This window comes from Gymnoscopelus braueri (genome assembly GCF_963280865.1).
Source record: "Gymnoscopelus braueri genome assembly, chromosome: 4".
Lineage (NCBI taxonomy): Eukaryota > Metazoa > Chordata > Actinopteri > Myctophiformes > Myctophidae > Gymnoscopelus > Gymnoscopelus braueri.
This window is the reverse complement of record NC_137605.1, coordinates 34,744,454-34,761,943: the sequence shown is the minus strand read 5'-3', so window position 1 is coordinate 34,761,943 and position 17,490 is coordinate 34,744,454. Positions and strand designations below refer to the sequence as shown.

The window sequence follows — 17,490 nt, the reverse complement described above, 5'->3', positions numbered from 1 at the left end:
TTTCAACCTAACAGGTCTTCCTCAGCGTGACTTACATTACCAATATTAATAAACAACAATGAGGTATACAAAGGTGAAGGTCACTTAGCCAAGACAATATTATACAAACACATGCGCACACATAATGTACATAAGCAGTGGGGCTATTACATGAATGGACAACATTGTAAATGGCATGCCATCATGTTGAAACATGTTCACACAACCACGCTGTAGACGGCATTGGTTCGTATCAAAACATTCAACTTTTCTGCTGTTGGACGCATAATGTGCTTACTTGGCTAGCCTGTTACCATGGTAACTGCCTGAGTTTGTGACTCTTGGATATCGTCTCTGTCGAGTCAGGGTGGAAACCTCATATGTCCAAAACTTTTCAGGATTCAAATGCAAAAGTAGCAGATTTACAAGCTCAAAACACGTTGCTTCGCGCCTCGTTTCGAGCTTGTGGATTTGCTACTTTTGATGCTTTTGTGTGATGCTGTAGTATGATCAAGTAGGGTATTAATTTACGAAAAAACACAACAAAATTGAATATGGAGATAGGAGGTCTCTGCCCGACAGTGACTTTATGTTTATGGTGTGAGTCACCTGTTGCATGCTGTAGCTGGCCCTATAGGCCATGTTCTCATGGCAGCCATTTTGCTCTTACATCACACTCGGGATAGGAACGTCCCAATGGGGCAAAATGGCTGGCGGGAGAATAAAGCCATCATGTCTAAACTTTGTCTATCATTCATTTCTAATCAGCAAAGCCTATTGGAATTAACTACATTCAAGATCTTGTAGCCTATTACAAGGCAGTGATGACCCATTAAGGTTACTTGAGCTTCCTTATGGGAATCTGGCAAATTGATTGATAATAAAGTGTATTCCTTTCTTGCACTGCTGCAACCCTTCAGAATAGGGATGCACAATATTGAAATCTTAGCCAATAACTGATTAATTGTATGGTCAAATCGATCCATACCGACACCAACATTGAAATACTAAGTTTCCAGCATGGTTTACCGTAAATCAGTTTTACAGTAATTGTGATTCTGGGTGCATATGCAAACATTTTCAGCTTCTCATTAAGGAAAGGAAGAGAAGTCCGCACGCTGGTAGCTCAGCTCTACTGAGAGCTACCAGTGTGCGGACTTCCCTTCCTTTTCTCGAATGTATGTATTGTTGTCCAGCACCTGATACGTTTTTTTGGGATGTGAGTGCTTCCTTCTGGACTCTATTTGCAGCTTCTCATTAAAGCATAAATATAAAGTAAAATATTGGTTAGAAGTGTCAATAATTACCGATGCTGATTTGACAGATAATTTAAAAGTAAATATCAGCCGATATACCAATATGATGAACGAGTATGCCGCAATTACATGGATTCAGGCAAGCGGTAGCTGGAAGACGGCAACACCTTCTGGAATGCTTGCCCTCTAATTCCTGCTATGGGGAAATCATTTTCTTCATTATTTATTCACTTTATTATAGCTTGATCAAAGCCCTGCATGGGCATTAGCCTGTTGCTATGCAGACCAGATCAAGTAAGTACCCATGCACAGTGCAGCACTTTGATGAGATTTAAATTAATTCGGCACCAGTCCCAAATTCAGCCTCCAGCCATCTCTCTCTTTCTCACCCTCTCAGTCTCAACCTGTCTCTATTTTCTTTTTTTAATGTAGGCTACACATCTCTCTTAACACCCACGATGGGACCTACAGTAACTGTAGTACTGGTGACTCTCCACCCCTCACACAAACAAATCATGTAAAAACACATGTTTATCCTCCTCCGCACTGCTGCTGGGGCTGATAGTGGAGAAAGCAGTCAAAAGGGAAAAACAAACAAACATAGTACACTCACACACACACACACACACACACACACACACACACACACACACACACACACACACACACACACACACACACACACACAGTGAGTCTGGTCTGCATTTTAATCTCTGTAGAAGCAGCATGAACCCCATCCCACAGCTACCATATCTACTCCTCCAACCCTTCAGGTGTTTATTATTTGTGGTAAACAATTTCACAATGTACATTTCATATAAAAAGTAACACTATATTCTTTGCACTTGTGAATGCTGCAGCTAAAGCTATTGATGCTGTTGTTGACATTACTGGAAAGTGGTTTCTGTCTGAAAACTGGATTTGGTGTTTGGCAGCATTAGCTGCTAAAAAACATCTATCAGGAAGCATTAAGGAACTATCAGGTCTTCTACTGATTTTAATGCCATAACTCTCAGAGAGGTGACTCTGGTGATATGTGGCATGGCTCAGACAGACACCAGACCATACAGAGAGAGAGACAGCAGGCTACCAGGAACCTTCATACAAGTTTAATGAGCGCTGAGACAGTATGGCTCCAGAACACAGCTCAGTCTGCAGACTAGGGTTGTAAAGGGAGGTAATATTACTGTTATTTTTCAGTAACTTGGAAACTTGGAATTCTGGATGTTTTAATATACACATGTGAAGCACCTTGAGCATCAAATCTAATGTGTTTTTCTTAGTGTTTGAGATTGTCTATTGAAACTAGAATATGTGTGTCAAACTCACTAATGTCATTGCACAAATTAGATTGTCCTCTGTTACTGCCATTCTGCAGATCCCACCTTCTGCAGTGCATTTTTTATTATTATTGTCTCCGCCAGGCCGAAGGCATAGCCAAGACTATGTTTTCGCCCCTGTCCTTCTGTGTGTGTGTATCCGTCCGTCTGTGAGCAGCTTATCTCCGGCACCGTTAGACCGATCGGCATGAACCGACCTGGTTCTTTCTAGTTATTGTTTTGTTTTACTCTAATTGTTTCCACCCAGTGTTTGCTGTTTAATTCCCATAACCCAGAGGGAGGAACACATTGTAATCCATTTGGTTGTTAAATAATTATTAGGCCATAAGTAATTGTAAAAAGCTGTCTGCACTACTATGAGGACAGGTGTAGTAAATGGACCATAGAACCTTTGTGGTGTGAACATTCAAACACAAGGATCCAATAGCCATTTGTTGAGAGGTGTACGATTAAGGATTGGACAGGCAATGGATAGATGATTTCTGAACAATAATAAAAGAAACAAACATAGCCAATATAATCTAATTATAGAATAAGAACCAAATAACCCAAGAGTACAGGGGGGTTATTTTACATTATTAATGCATCCACTGCTTCCAAACAATTCTGTGGAATGTCTATCAAATTGCTCCAAAACAATACTTGATGTGACAGCATGGACTCAAAGGACAAAGGACCTGCACATGTCACACCTAGCGCTCATGCTCCCCTTAAACTCCTCCTCGTGCGCGGATAGGTAAATCTCTCCACCCGCTCCTGGTCTCAAGCTTGAGATTTTGAACAGTAATGTTTGATAAGTATAATTTTAGGATACGTTACTGCTACTTCAACACGGCAAATCCTGATCAGCATAAGCTAAAATACTAAACATTGATGGAATTGTTTCTTTTTTTAAACTGCAAAAAAATAACGATATTAATGCTCGTACTCAGTATCCGTGAGTACCAAGTGTACCTTGGCTAGTCCTACAAAAAGCTACGTTGTAATCCTCAATATAACACAAAGTCTAAATAAGTCATAAGCAGTAACCACTGTTTAGGATTCATGAAACCAGCACCAGTTCAATTGAAGTGCAGTTCTGGAGCTTTTCATATTTGAGTAAAAACTGCTGGGCAGGTCCCAACAGAACAGTTCTACTGTCAAGTGGTCACTGTGCTTGTGCTTGTTAAAATAAACATGATCGTTTTCTCATTGTCGTCTTGTTCAGATCAACATTATACTACAGTGGAGCTCCAATCCCTTTCTGGCCATCTCAGCCTAGCTGTATGGAATCAAATCCAAATGCTACTGTAGCTCCTTTTTGTCTCCCCAGTGTCCCCACCATGCCACCATCCTGCATTAGAACTACTGTATCTGTGACAGAAGCGCTGTGTCCACCGTTGCCATAGCAATGCTGTGGTAATGAGTCTGCATTCTAATGATGTCTCTCTCTGTGGGTTGTCCAAGGAGTTTAGATATCATGGGGATATCAGTAGCCCCGTTTTAATAATGCTTCTCAATCCATTAAAGAAGTTGTCAGTCTGGGCGCCCGAAGGCCGAGTGGTCAGGCACGTACCACATAGGCTCTAGTCTCACTTTCTGTCAGGCAGACTGCAAGTACCTGATTCGACACCCAGGCCGGGCTGACCATTAGCTGCTTGCCACTCACCAGCTCTTTCTCCCCATTTCCTGTCTATCTTCACTATCGCTATCAACAAAGACTCAGAAAAGCCCCCCCTCCATAATATTATGTAATATAAATGACATAATATTATATCATTGCTAATGTACTGTATAGTTGAACAATCGGGAGGACATACAAAATTATCCTCTTTGCAAACAATTTGTAGGCCTGTACAATGTAGGTAGGCTAATCTCAATATTTTCAGATTTTAATTGAAATTTGTAGGAGACCACGTACTCCCAGATAATCGTTGAATTTGTTCACACCGAGCACTGCAACTACAACGATAACTACAGCTATATCGTTCACCATTGTATTTGTTATATTTGTGGTCTCTGCCATCCGCTTAAAACGTGTGTGAACGGCCCTTTTATTGTGGACTTTTGATGACTGTAATCTATGGACTAATGGACTTTGACCTGCTTCTAATAATCATAGTATGAAATACATTTCAAGTCTGTCTTGCAGAATTGCTTTCAAAGCGATTTCTTTCTGTTGTATGAATACCATATGCAACAGGGTACTGCACGAGGCACCCACGATATCAAGATGTTTTCAAGTTTCTGTTCATTTACAAATATATATTTGCAGCTGGTGTTGTGGTGTATGTAAGGCTGTCACAATTACAAATTTAAGTTGACTATTAATTGTCACAGAAATAATTGCGATTAACGATTTAATTGTGTTTTTGTCATTGAACATTGAAAAGTATGAATAAAAACATAATTTCTGTTTGCCTTTTAGGCTTCGTAATCAGAAATTGCACAGGGCAGATATGAAAAATAACTTAAATATACAACGAAATTACTGACATTTAATAATTTTATACTTTCAAAACAACAGCAGAAATAGCTGATCTACTTGTGCTATTTCTGCAAAAATATATATATATATATGAAGAATTTTCAACATAGAAACAATTATGACGATTAAGCTAAATAATTGCGATTATCTCAAATAATTGCGATTAGGCGATTATGTAATAATTGTGACAGGCCTTGGTGTATGATGTATAGGCCTATACCGTGCCATGTTAGTCCATCGTTGGAGATGATGCTATACTGTTTCCACTGCGGTAGCTATTCCCTTTAGTATATTAAGGGCGGCGATGTCAGAGGGCGGGACTGTTTTATGTGGTGTGGGCAGGACCTCTTTAGTGATTCCCATGTGACAGCAACAAGGAAACATGGAAAAGGAGAGGGAAATTAACCAACTCGAGATGAGGGAGAAGAAGCAGTTACTAAAAACTGAAAATTACTCACCCTACATTGTGATATTTACCGTGATATAAAATTACATATACCATGATATATCGCATCCCTAGTTGCATTTTTTGCAGATGTCACATTATTGAACCCTAGCCCAACCTAGTATCACACCGATTTTAAAACTGGCTTTTGTTTTAATGACAAAGATGTGCAAATAGCTCTGGTTTGGATATGTATATTTTCTTCTAAAATATTTGCCATTGTCTTTTTTTTCTCCATGCCTTTCTCCCATCCAGATAGTGTCCAGTCATGCAGTTCCCTGAGGCTGGCCACCACTGGAGCTGACCCTGTCAGAGGGCCTATATCCCACTTACAACATATCACCCCTGACAGACCCTCAAACTCCACCATTGTCCTGCATCTCTACCCAGCTACCCCTGCATCAAGGGTAGGCCTCAGCCCAAGGCATTTGCCCCCATTTTCCCTTTGAGAAATGCCCCTATTCTAGGAGCTTATGCCTCGGATACGACCTCCTAATACAGGCCCTCTTCCTTGTTGCCCGTTACCACCTTAGCCGAGGCATCTCTGCTTCATTTGATGCTTCCTGACGTAGTTCTAGCAGATGCTCCACTTTAGACAAGAACCCTAGGCATTCTTTTAATACTAGAGCCTAAACAGCAGTTTGCTGCACCACATCCCTGTTCATCACACGCTCAGCCTCTAACAACCATGGCTAGCCGACGCAAGGCCTCTACACCCTGCATGATCCGACCAGAGCAGACCTTGGTGGAGATGGATGAGGAGGCAGAGGAACCGCAGGAAATGGAGGTTGGTTAGGTTTGATGTATTTTCAACCAGTGTGGGCTCAACACCTGTATTTGAGGAATACAGTAAAACTGAAAAGTAGTACAAATGTTTGTTTGATTTAAAGAAACTGTAACATCGTTTTTCTGTGCTATGCTTTGGTAAATGGTCAGCAGTAATGTCAAGTATATGATGAGTCGCAGTCAATAACTTAAACATGCCAGACCACCAGTATGGTCCTTTTAACACAAATCCAATGTATAGACTGAATTAAATAATAGGGCGAAAGGATGAATGAATGTGTTTACAAATATTATAGCAACACTTCTATTTTACAGACAACAGTGCAAGATAATGCTGAGGAGGGGCCGATGGAAACTGATATCTCCAGAGAGAAGCAGCCTTCTGTGGCTTCAGGACATGTGGACAAACCCCAGGAACCTCCATTATTAGCTCCAGAGAAACCAGAAACGGAGCCACCTGACTCATCCAAACCTCAGCGCAGACAACAAGGAGGCTATGAGTGTAAATACTGTCCCTTCTCCACCCAGAACATCAACACCTTCAAAGAGCATGTCGATGCCAACCACCCAAATGTCATCCTCAACCCTCTATACTTGTGTGCCGTCTGCAACTTCAACACAAAGAAGTTTGACACCCTAACAGAGCACAATGAGAGATGTCACCCGGGGGAGAGCAACTTCAAGTTCAAACGGATTAAACTGAACAATCAGACGATCTTGGAGCAGACGATAGAAGGGTGCAGTAACAACGCGGTTATTTACAACACATCCAACTCTGGTACACTCCCCCACAGTAAGTCTGCCGTGGGCAAGGGTGGTAAGCCGAGAGCAGCATCAGATAATAAACGGACAGAGTCTCACTTAGGTAAGTTCACTCCAGATTTGTCCAAGAAACCAATCACTGCGGTCAATGTAAACGGAACAGTCATCATCCCAGAGTCGACGCTCCTCAAAGCAGATGGCCTTTCCCACATCATGCCTTCCCTGCAGCGACCTCAAAGCTACTCACAGGTAGGAATGGCCAGGATACAGCAAGGTAACATCTAATCGGGCTAAGTTAATCAAACTAGTCAATTTAATCGATTAAAGAACAGAAAAGATTAATAATCAATCCCTATTTTGGGCATGACTACATGGGCGAATATCTACACAACTAGACGTTTTTGCAGGACGCCATTGTGCGACGAAGTATAAAATAATGCTTAGGTGGTTAATCGATTCATTATACAAAAAAATCTAAACTTATGCAAAAAATAAGCTTCTTGATATTCGATTCATGAAAAGTAATCGATAGAATAATTGCGAAGAACATAATCGATAGTTGCAGCCCTATTAGCCCTATTATGCCTTATCAACCTCATTTGAAAGTTAGCTGGATTAAAGTTTGAAGATTAACGCTTTTTGAATTAACAAATCATGTTTCATATGCGAAAGCTTGTTTTTTGTTTGTTTTTGTTTTTTACCCCCCAAACCGACTATTGTTCCAGGTGCCGAAGATCGCTGTGCCCCTCAACACGACCAAATACAACCCATCACTGGATGGGAACCTCACTCTCATCTCCTCCTTCAACAAGTTCCCCTACCCAACACAGGCTGAGCTGTCCTGGCTAACTGCAGCCTCCAAACATCCAGAGGAGCAAATCAAAGTGTGGTTCACCACGCAGAGGCTCAAACAGGGCATCAGCTGGTCACCTGAGGAGGTCAGATATATAATAATTAGCTACTAGGATATACAGTACATAATCTCATTACATTTTTGTTCATGGTTCATCGTTCTGCTCAATGTGGTATAATTTAGTATGGTTGAAATGAAAGTCTGTTTCACTAAAGAAATGCTGAGACAGGGTGTCAGCTGATTTCTTGAAGAGGAAAAACTGTTAATTAATTATTTGATATAATGGTTATGATTATGTAGTGTTAAAATGGGCTTATGGGCTTATAAAATTCCCTTTCCTGTATTTACCCAGAATTTCAGAAGTTATTGAAAGGATGGCAGCCCCTTGAGATGTATCATCTAATTTTCGAGGGGGTACTCTCGACGAATACTAAATAACAGAAATGCAAACAAAAACAACATTACATAACACACAGATAGCTTGCTCACCCTTTCCCACCCACACCCTCAGCTGTTATACAACAAAAAATTGATACAATACAATGAACCGCATAATAACTCGATTACATCAGCCAAAGCAGCGTGTCTTGTAAGTGCACATATATTCAAAGGTTAAATGTGTTGTTTTTATGAGTGATATATCAATTTAGCAATAGCTAAGCAAATAATTTGTTGCATGTTCAATCTATCAAATGCTTTCTACCAGCATTATGCATTACCAGAAACACTGACAACTCGCATTAGGATTACATTATGCACAATATTCTTCACTAGATATTAAAGTTACCAGCCAGGCAGCCACTCAGAAATGTCAAATAAATCGTAAATGGTGCATTTATATAGCTCAAGCGCTTTACATGTGCATTATATTCACCCATTCATACACCGATGGCGGAGGAAACCTGCTCATCGGGAGCAATTAGGGGTTCAGTGTCTTGCTCAAGGACACTTTGACACTAACTCTGGGGGAGGCCGGGATCGAACTGGGAACCTTGCTGTTCCCATCCGGCTGCTCTACCGGCCACTCTACCCCTGAGCCACTGCCGCCCCTTTATCCAAGGCGCTTTACAATGTGCATTATTACATTCACCCATTTCGTTTCATACACCGACTGTAGAATAACTACGATCAAAGTAGCAGACAGGACGTCGGAAATGGAATAAAGGTTGGTACTTTATATAGAGAAAAAAGGTGTGATACAAAATGGTACAAAAACGGTCTTTTTAGACTTGTTAGCTTTAGCTTTCATTCATTCGTTTCACGGAGCTAGGATTGCTCAATCGCACTGGCACAATAACACTGACCCGACGTCTCTTTACATCCGGTTTACCGCTAAGCCTTGTGGGACATGCAGTTTCAGTTAACCCTTTGTTAGGTATACAAAATATAGAAACGTAACAATACAGTGTCAAACCAATGTTTCTCAATAAACAATATCAATAACTGTATTAAATGAAATCTTTCCTTTTTAACTGCTTTTAACTGTAAATAATACTTTATGAATTATCATCTTTTAATCAATCATGCAAATTAACTATGTAACCCAATTAAGTTACAACATCCTCCCCCCATGAATTACTTGTTCATTCAATCTCAAGACAGTACAGTAACTGAATAGGTCTTCTTAGCAAAGTCCCTGAGGGAGTGCGGACTATGCACAACCTGACAAGTCCATCTCGGCCTGTAAACAGTTCTGTGATTCTTCCCAGTTTCCAGGTTTGTCTGGGGGTGTTATCTTCTCCAATGAGTACAACGTCACCCACTTTCAGTGGGGTGGGCGTCGGTGTGTCACAGCGGTGTGCTGACTTCAAGTCCAGCAGGTAATCCTTACGCCAGGCGCTCCAGAAGCTGGTTGTGAGTCTCTGCCTGTACTTCCATCTTCTTGTGATCTCTGCCTTGTTGGCAGTTGGGTGCTGTGTGTCAGCAGGGAAGGGCTTTGGTGGCAGAGAGGTCAGTCTTTTTCCCACCAGAAAGTGGGCTGGGGTCAGTGGCTGTGGCTCATCCACTTCGTTGTGCACAAATGTCAGAGGCCTAGAGTTTATGATAGCCTCCACCTCTGTCAGTACTGTGCACATCTCTTCAAAGTTGAGTGAAGCTCTCCCAAGAACTTTCTTCAGGCATGTTTTTACTGATCGGACGAGTCTCTCCCAGAATCCGCCCCACCAGGCTGCTCGCTCTGCGATGAACTTCCAGGTGATGCCTCGTTCTGAGAAGAACTCTAACAGCTGTGGTTCTTTGATAGTTTTCCACAGCTCTTTCAGGTCTTGATCAGCTCTCTTGAATGTTCTAGCATTGTCTGAGTAGATTATTTTGCATAATCCTCTTCTTGATATGAATCTTTTCAGCGCTAACAGGAATGTCTCTGTTGACTGATCTGAGACCAGTTCCAGGTGTACTGCTCTGGTTACAGCACAGGTGAATAGCGCGATGTATGACTTCTTCACAGAATCATCTGCCTTCACATAAAGCGGCCCTGCAAAATCCACACCTGTGACTTCGAATGGTGGGGATTCAGTTATTCTGTCTTTGGGCAAGGGCGCAGTGATCTGCTTTCCGGCTTTTGCCTTGAATCTTTTGCAAACTGTGCAGCTTGCCACAGTTCTCTTGACTAGCTGCCTGGCACGTAGGATCCAGTATCTCTCTCTCACTTGAACGAGAGTGTCTCTCACTCCTGAGTGCATCACTTTTCCATGACATGACTTTATCAGCAGTTCTGAATATCTGTGTTTATTGGGCATAATCCATGGGTGCTGCTCTCTGAATGTGAAGTCAGACTGCTGCAGCCTTCCTCCCACACTGAGCAGCTCGTGTTCATCCAGGAAAGGTTTGAGTTCTTTGATTTTGCAGTCATTGTTCAGGCCTTTTTCTGCCTTCAGTTGTTTCATCTCCTGGCTGAAACTCTGTTGTTGTGTTGTCTTTATCCAGTACTTTTCTGCCTCGAAGAGCTCGTCAGCAGTCAGTTCTCCTCTTTTCTTTGTTTTTGTTTGAGAATTGGCTATGAATCTCTTTATCCAGGCTGTCACTCTGAGGACTCTTTTCAGCTTGCTGTATCGTTCCAATTCTAACACTGGTTCAGTGGGGTCTGTGTCATTTGCAGCGAGCTGTACAGTGACCTGTTGACTGGACTTTAGTTCTGCATTCACCTTGTCTGGAACATTGTCACTTTCAGTCTCCTCTGACTGATCAGGTGATGTCAGAACGCTGGGCCCGTTCCACCATAGCTGGTTCTGTATCAGGCTTTCAACCTTTTGTCCTCTTGTGGGGAGGTCAGCTGGATTTATCTTCCCTGCGATGTGTGACCATGTCTCAGGGTTGGTCAGTGACTGGATCTCTGTCACTCTGTTTGCGACAAACTGTTTCCACTTCTGAGCGGAGCTGCAAATCCAATGCAGTGTAATCATAGAGTCTGTCCACATTTTTATCTGGTTTGGTTCCAGTTTTAGAGTTGTCATCAAGTTGTTGGCTAGTCTCGCTCCAATCACAGCTCCCATGAGCTCCAGGCGTGGCAGTGTCATTTTCTTGAGAGGGGCCACCCTGGATTTGGATGCGACTAGGCTCATCGTAGGTTCTCCGTCTGGTGATTCACCTTGCAGGTAGGCTGCCGCACTGTAGGCTCTTTCACTTGCGTCGCAGAACACATGTAGTGTCAGGGCATGTTTGTTTTCTGGTTGCATGTCGGTTCGATACCACCTTGGTATGGCGAGCTGGTGTAGCTGGGGTAGTTCCGAACACCACTGTTGCCATTCTCGTGTTAGGTCAGGTGGTAGCTCTTCATCCCAGGAGAGTCCTCTCTCCCACATTTCTTGAAACATGCACTTAATTCTGATTGTGAAAGGTGTCAGGAACCCGAGTGGGTCATAGATGCGTGCAGCTGACTGCAGAACACTTCTCTTGGTGTTCTTCTTTTCTTTTAGTATGTTCAATAGCGGTCTGAGGTCAAAGGTGAAGTCATCCGTTTCTGGTCTCCACACTAGGCCTAACACTTTGAGCACTGCTCCGTGTGTCTCTGGTGCCAGTGTGTGGTCTGTTGTGCCCTCCTCCCATTTCTTCTCCAGCTCATGAGAGTTTGTCATCCACTTGCAGAGGTCCATGCCTGCTGTTGACAGTATTTGTTTAGCAGTGGTTGTCACATGGTAGGCCTCTTCAACACTGTGTGAGCTAGCAATGAAATCATCCACGTAAAGTGATTCTCTTAATGTCTCTACAACCTGTGGTTGTTCTGTTTCATATTGTTTCAGGTGCTTTCTGATTGTAGCTGCGAGTAGGAATGGACTTGGGGAGGCCCCAAACACCACTCTGGTCATCCGCAGCACACGCAGCTCTCCATCCTCTTCTCCACTTGGTGGGCCTGTGAGCCACAGGAATCTCACTGCATCTCTGTCTCTCTCCACTATGGAGATCTGCAGGAAAGCCTTCTTTATGTCAGCCATGAAGGCTATTTCATGTTTTCTGAATTTTATGAGGACACTGAGGAGATCTGGATTCAGGTTTGGTCCTGTGAGCAGACAGTCATTGAGGGATGGGCGGCCAACTTCATGAGACGACGCATCAAACACCACTCTCAGTTTTGTGGTCACTTTGTCTTCTCTGAGTACGGCGTGGTGAGGTAAGTAGTATTTCACATTGACTTCACTTGCGTTGTCTTCTGGCACATCCTCTGCAATGTTCTGCTGTAGATAGTCCTCCACTACTTCATTGTATCTGCTGTAGAATGTGACATCTTTCTTTAGTCTTCTCTTCAGACCTTCAAATCGTTTTTTAGCAACTCTGTAGTTGTCTTGGAGCTCTGCTCTTTCTGGTTTCCATGGCAACTCCACGTGGTATCGTCCATCTTTGAAAGTTGCTGTTCTCTCGAACATCTGCAGAGCCTCTTCTTCTGCTGGGTTCTGTGTGTTTTCACTTGTGATACCCAGAGACTCAATTTCCCAGAATGCCCTTAGTTGCTTGGAGACAAGTGTGTCCTCTTCAAGTGGAATGAACATGCAGGTTGCCTCTGAGACACTTGACATGGACACTGGTCCCTGCACAGACCATCCGAAGGTGCTCTCCAGTGCAACTAATGTCTCTGTCAGTCTCTCCACCCTTCCTGAGACTATTTGCCAGTAGTAGTCCGCTCCTATCAGGACAGAGAGCTCAGGATCATCATCATTACCTGGGAAGTCTGCTAGTTGTAGTCCCTTTTTCTTGAGCTCATGTTGAATCTGGTCACCAGGAACTTTCATCACAGCTGAGCACACCTGTGGGGTTTCTATGGCCTCAATTTCAATTCTCTGCTTGTTGTCCCAGACATTCTCCAAAATGACTCTCACTGTGTTGCGTTGTGACATTGTAGGGACAGAGGAGCCAAAAGTGTGAAGAGTGAGTGTCTCTTGTCTTATTACTGGTAATTTCAGGCTCTTCACAAGGTTTTCATGGATGAAGCTTCTCTGACTCCCTCCATCGAGTAAGCAGCGAGCTATTTTTCTGCCTAATGGGCCTGTCACCCATGCCTTAGCAGTTTGTAGCAGCACAGTGTTCTGTCCATCTGGTTTCATCTTCGCTGAGTGAGGAATTACTGAGGAAACAACAGCCTCTCCTGTCACAGTGGGGGGTTGCACCTCACTTTTCTCACCGGTGCACACAGCAATGTGATGCCTCCTTCCACATTTTTCACATGAAGCATCCTTCACTTTGCATGACTTTGCAATGTGTCTCTGTCCCAGACACACAAAGCATCTTCCCATTTTCTTGATCTTTTCTTTGCGTTCAGGAATGCTGTTATTGGGGCAATTTTCTGATTTGTGTTCTGCATTGTCACAGAATAAACAGTTGTGTGTCTTCTGGCTGGCTGTGTGCAGTGCAGCAGCAGATTGCATGCTGGGTCTGTTCATTTTTGTGTCATTGAATGAGCATGACTGCTTCCATGGTTTGCTTTCTGGTTTCTGTTCTTTCTGGGTGTATGACGTTGTCATTTGCAGTGCTCTTTCCCTGCTCTGAACCTCCTTCTGTAGGAATTTGACAATTTCATCAACCTTCCATTCATCATCATTTCCCCTCTGACGGCTATATTCAAGAGCTATGTCATCTGGAATCATCTTCATTAAAATTGGGCATAGTAGGCTCCCATATGTGTCTGACACCACACCCAGTGACTCCAAACTCCTAATTTGAATCTCACATTCATCATATAGCTGCCTTAATGCATGCACATCAGAGGATTTCTTCACAGGAGTTAGATTCAGCAGCCTTGTCATGTGAGCATTGATAACCAGATCTTTCCTTCCAAATCTGCTTCGCAGTAACGTGATAGCACTGTCATAATTAGCATCGGTAAGCATCAGTCCTGCTACTGCCTTTGCAGCTGGTCCTGTGAGATACGTTTTCAGGTAGGTGAACTTCTCACGTTTGCACAGTGCATCATTTGTGTGAATAGCAGTCTCATACTGGCTCCAAAACTCCTGCCATCTACTGACATCTCCATTGTATTTATCAATGATCAACTTCGGTAGCTTCACAGACTGTCTGTGTGCTAATGAGTTAGCTGAGTTAGCGTCGCTCACCCTTTGCTGCGTTGGTGCTTGGAGCTGCTGGCTTTGATCCTCCTTTTTCTTCACCATGCGCTGTGCGCGGCTCTTAAACGAGATGACACGTTGCTTGTAGTCCTCCGTTGTTTCAATCTCGTTCTCCAGGTCGTCCAACGACGTGAGCCGTTCAATATCATTGTCCAGCTCAAATAGACTGTCCTCCTTCGCGGACAACATGTCCAATAAAGTGCTCAAGTTCTCAATGTCCGGATCTTGCTTCGTTATTTCTCCGTCTATCTGGTTCAAAAGACGTGTAGTACTACCTCGGATTGTACCCCGTTTTCTTCTCATTCTTTCCATGTCTGTCCTACGTTCCTCTTCTGTCTTTTTAGCAGCGGCTGCAGCTGCTGCTGCGAGTTCCCTCTCGCTCATAATCCCGGGTTTCGGCACCAAAAATGTAGAATAACTACGATCAAAGTAGCAGACAGGACGTCGGAAATGGAATAAAGGTTGGTACTTTATATAGAGAAAAAAGGTGTGATACAAAATGGTACAAAAACGGTCTTTTTAGACTTGTTAGCTTTAGCTTTCATTCATTCGTTTCACGGAGCTAGGATTGCTCAATCGCACTGGCACAATAACACTGACCCGACGTCTCTTTACATCCGGTTTACCGCTAAGCCTTGTGGGACATGCAGTTTCAGTTAACCCTTTGTTAGGTATACAAAATATAGAAACGTAACAATACAGTGTCAAACCAATGTTTCTCAATAAACAATATCAATAACTGTATTAAATGAAATCTTTCCTTTTTAACTGCTTTTAACTGTAAATAATACTTTATGAATTATCATCTTTTAATCAATCATGCAAATTAACTATGTAACCCAATTAAGTTACAACACCGACGGGGGAGAAAACCATGCAAGGCACCAACCTGCTCATCTGGAGCAATTAGGGGTTCAGTCAGTGTCTTGCTCAAGGACACTTCGACAGTAAGCTCGGGATCGAACTGGGAACCTTCCGTTTCCAAAGCGGCCGCTCTACCTCCTGAGCCATTGCCGCCCCCCCAAAGAGACTTAACATGAGGGAGAAAGACTAAAGCAGGTTACTTTGAAACAAGCCACTCACTATCTGATTGCCACTTGGCATTCAATTTCCTAATACTGCGTACAGCATTATCGAACACATCTTATTGTGCCGTTCCGAGTTGTGATGGTACAGCTTTTCCATTTGCAACCAACCTGATTGTTTTGAATACATACCAAGAGGGCTGCCAGGAGATATAATGAAATACTATAATATGGGTGATTCACAGTTTTGTATTGCTACAGTCACTGCTTACATATTTGTGTAGCATTTTGCTCAACAAGCTTACAAAATGTACTTTTTCTTTATTTACAGGTGGAAGAAGCCAGGAAAAAGATGTTCAATGGCACCATCTCCTCCGTCTCCCAGACATTCACCATTGTACCCAGCCAATCATCTACTACCCTTTCTCTCTCCTCTGCCCTGTCTAAAAGCACAGCATCTCTCCTCCAGTCTCTCCCATGTCATCTCCTAGGACAAACCAGCTTGGTGCTGACTCCTGTTGTTAATGGTTCTACGTATACCTGTGCACCACTAGCACTCACTGTAGCAAACCAGGTACTACATATACCCTTATAGATGTGAAACCTGTACAGACACAGCTACAAGAACAGTTGAATTTGAATAATTCGATATGATTATGTATTCTGGACTGCTTAACTGCTTTCTATTTAAAGAACTTAACTCATTGAGTGCAATTAACGTGTTTCACATGTTTTTACCGCTATGGCGTAACGTGCCAATGACGTGTTTGACGTGTTTTTTGAAAAACATGTTCAGAACCCAAGATATCATTATCTGGAGATTTGCAGCTCCATCCACTCCTTGTTTAACGTATAACTGAAAAAGGCTGTATCTCGCTTCCTAAGCACTTTTTTTTTACTTTGAAAAAAACTCTGGCACTGGGACAACATAATATAGAAATCATTCTGGCAATTCTGTCACTCAATTGTACTACCTATTACCTACCTACCTAGTATGTAAAAGAACAAAAACGAATTAAAAAAACGTAAAAAAAATAAAATAAATCTGGCCTCAATGAGTTAAGGTATTCTTGATTTATTTTCAGACACCAACATGCAAGATTAGGTAAATGAAGCATTGTGTTTTGCCCTTGTCCCAATAACTTCTATTACAAAAACCGGGGAATGATTTTGCATTGTTCCATCACCAGATTTTTCGCCAATGTTTTGTGATCAAGTTTTTATTTTGTTTTATGTTCACATAGCTGGAGGTTTGGACAAGCATGTCAGCTGCACAGTACTACAACCATTTGACAATTCCAATACACATTTCAACTGCCCAACAGGGGGTTCTTATTTGTCCCTCCAGATTTTTTTAAAACTTCCCCTACTCCCTACCCCCACCCTGTCCCACAGGTTGAACAAGCGTAGACAGGAAAAATAAATAAGTAAATAAAATAAATACAAAATAATAATAATAATAATAATAATACAACAAAGAACCGAAACAAATAAAGGTACAAAAAAGAAAAGAAAAAAGAGTGAACATAATAATCATAACAGTAAATGTATATAATGCTAATAATCATAACAGTAAATGTATATAATGCTAATAACATGAGTCTTCTTTTTGGTTATGTCAACCCGATCGCTGAATCATCGTTCAACATTAAAATATTAGGCAAGAGGGAAATACAAGTTCCCATTACCTTGGATAGTACTTGTGAAACTCTGAACCAAAAGTAATTCACATCTGCACACTCCCACATCATGTGCATATACAGTATGTTCCCAGTTTGTTATTGTTACTTAGTGTGAAAATGGGTGTTGTACAGAGCTGGAGTTGAAAACGTTTCCTCAGAGTCAAGTAGAATTTGTGAATAAATTTAAATTCCAACATTTGATCATTATAATTTTGAGAGAGAGACATTTTCCCCAACTCTTTTCCAATCTGCTGATTTTCCAATCACCAGATAGCCTATGGAATGTTTTACCATAGCTTTTTGATTAATGCAAATAAGGTGGATAATGTAAGCCCAAGCTTTTT

At 42.2% G+C, this 17,490-nt stretch overlaps 2 protein-coding genes across 5 annotated transcripts in view; one reads left to right on the top strand and one right to left on the bottom strand.

Annotated features, from left to right (window-relative positions):
- sntb1 (syntrophin, basic 1) overlaps positions 1-17,490 on the bottom strand; it is a 400,503-nt gene that overhangs the window by 371,304 nt on the left and 11,709 nt on the right. The window lies entirely within an intron of this gene.
- The window catches only part of zhx2a (zinc fingers and homeoboxes 2a), a 33,516-nt gene that overhangs the window by 6,645 nt on the left and 9,381 nt on the right, over positions 1-17,490 (top strand). For all 4 annotated transcript variants that reach the window (XM_080427027.1, XM_080427025.1, XM_080427026.1 and 1 more), the window contains 4 exons: positions 5,743-6,274; positions 6,589-7,284; positions 7,761-7,973; positions 15,796-16,038. In XM_080427027.1, coding sequence (XP_080283153.1) covers positions 6,176-6,274; positions 6,589-7,284; positions 7,761-7,973; positions 15,796-16,038 — 1,251 coding nt within the window. In that variant the 5' untranslated portion in view covers positions 5,743-6,175. The remainder of the gene's footprint in view (positions 1-5,742; positions 6,275-6,588; positions 7,285-7,760; positions 7,974-15,795; positions 16,039-17,490) is intronic.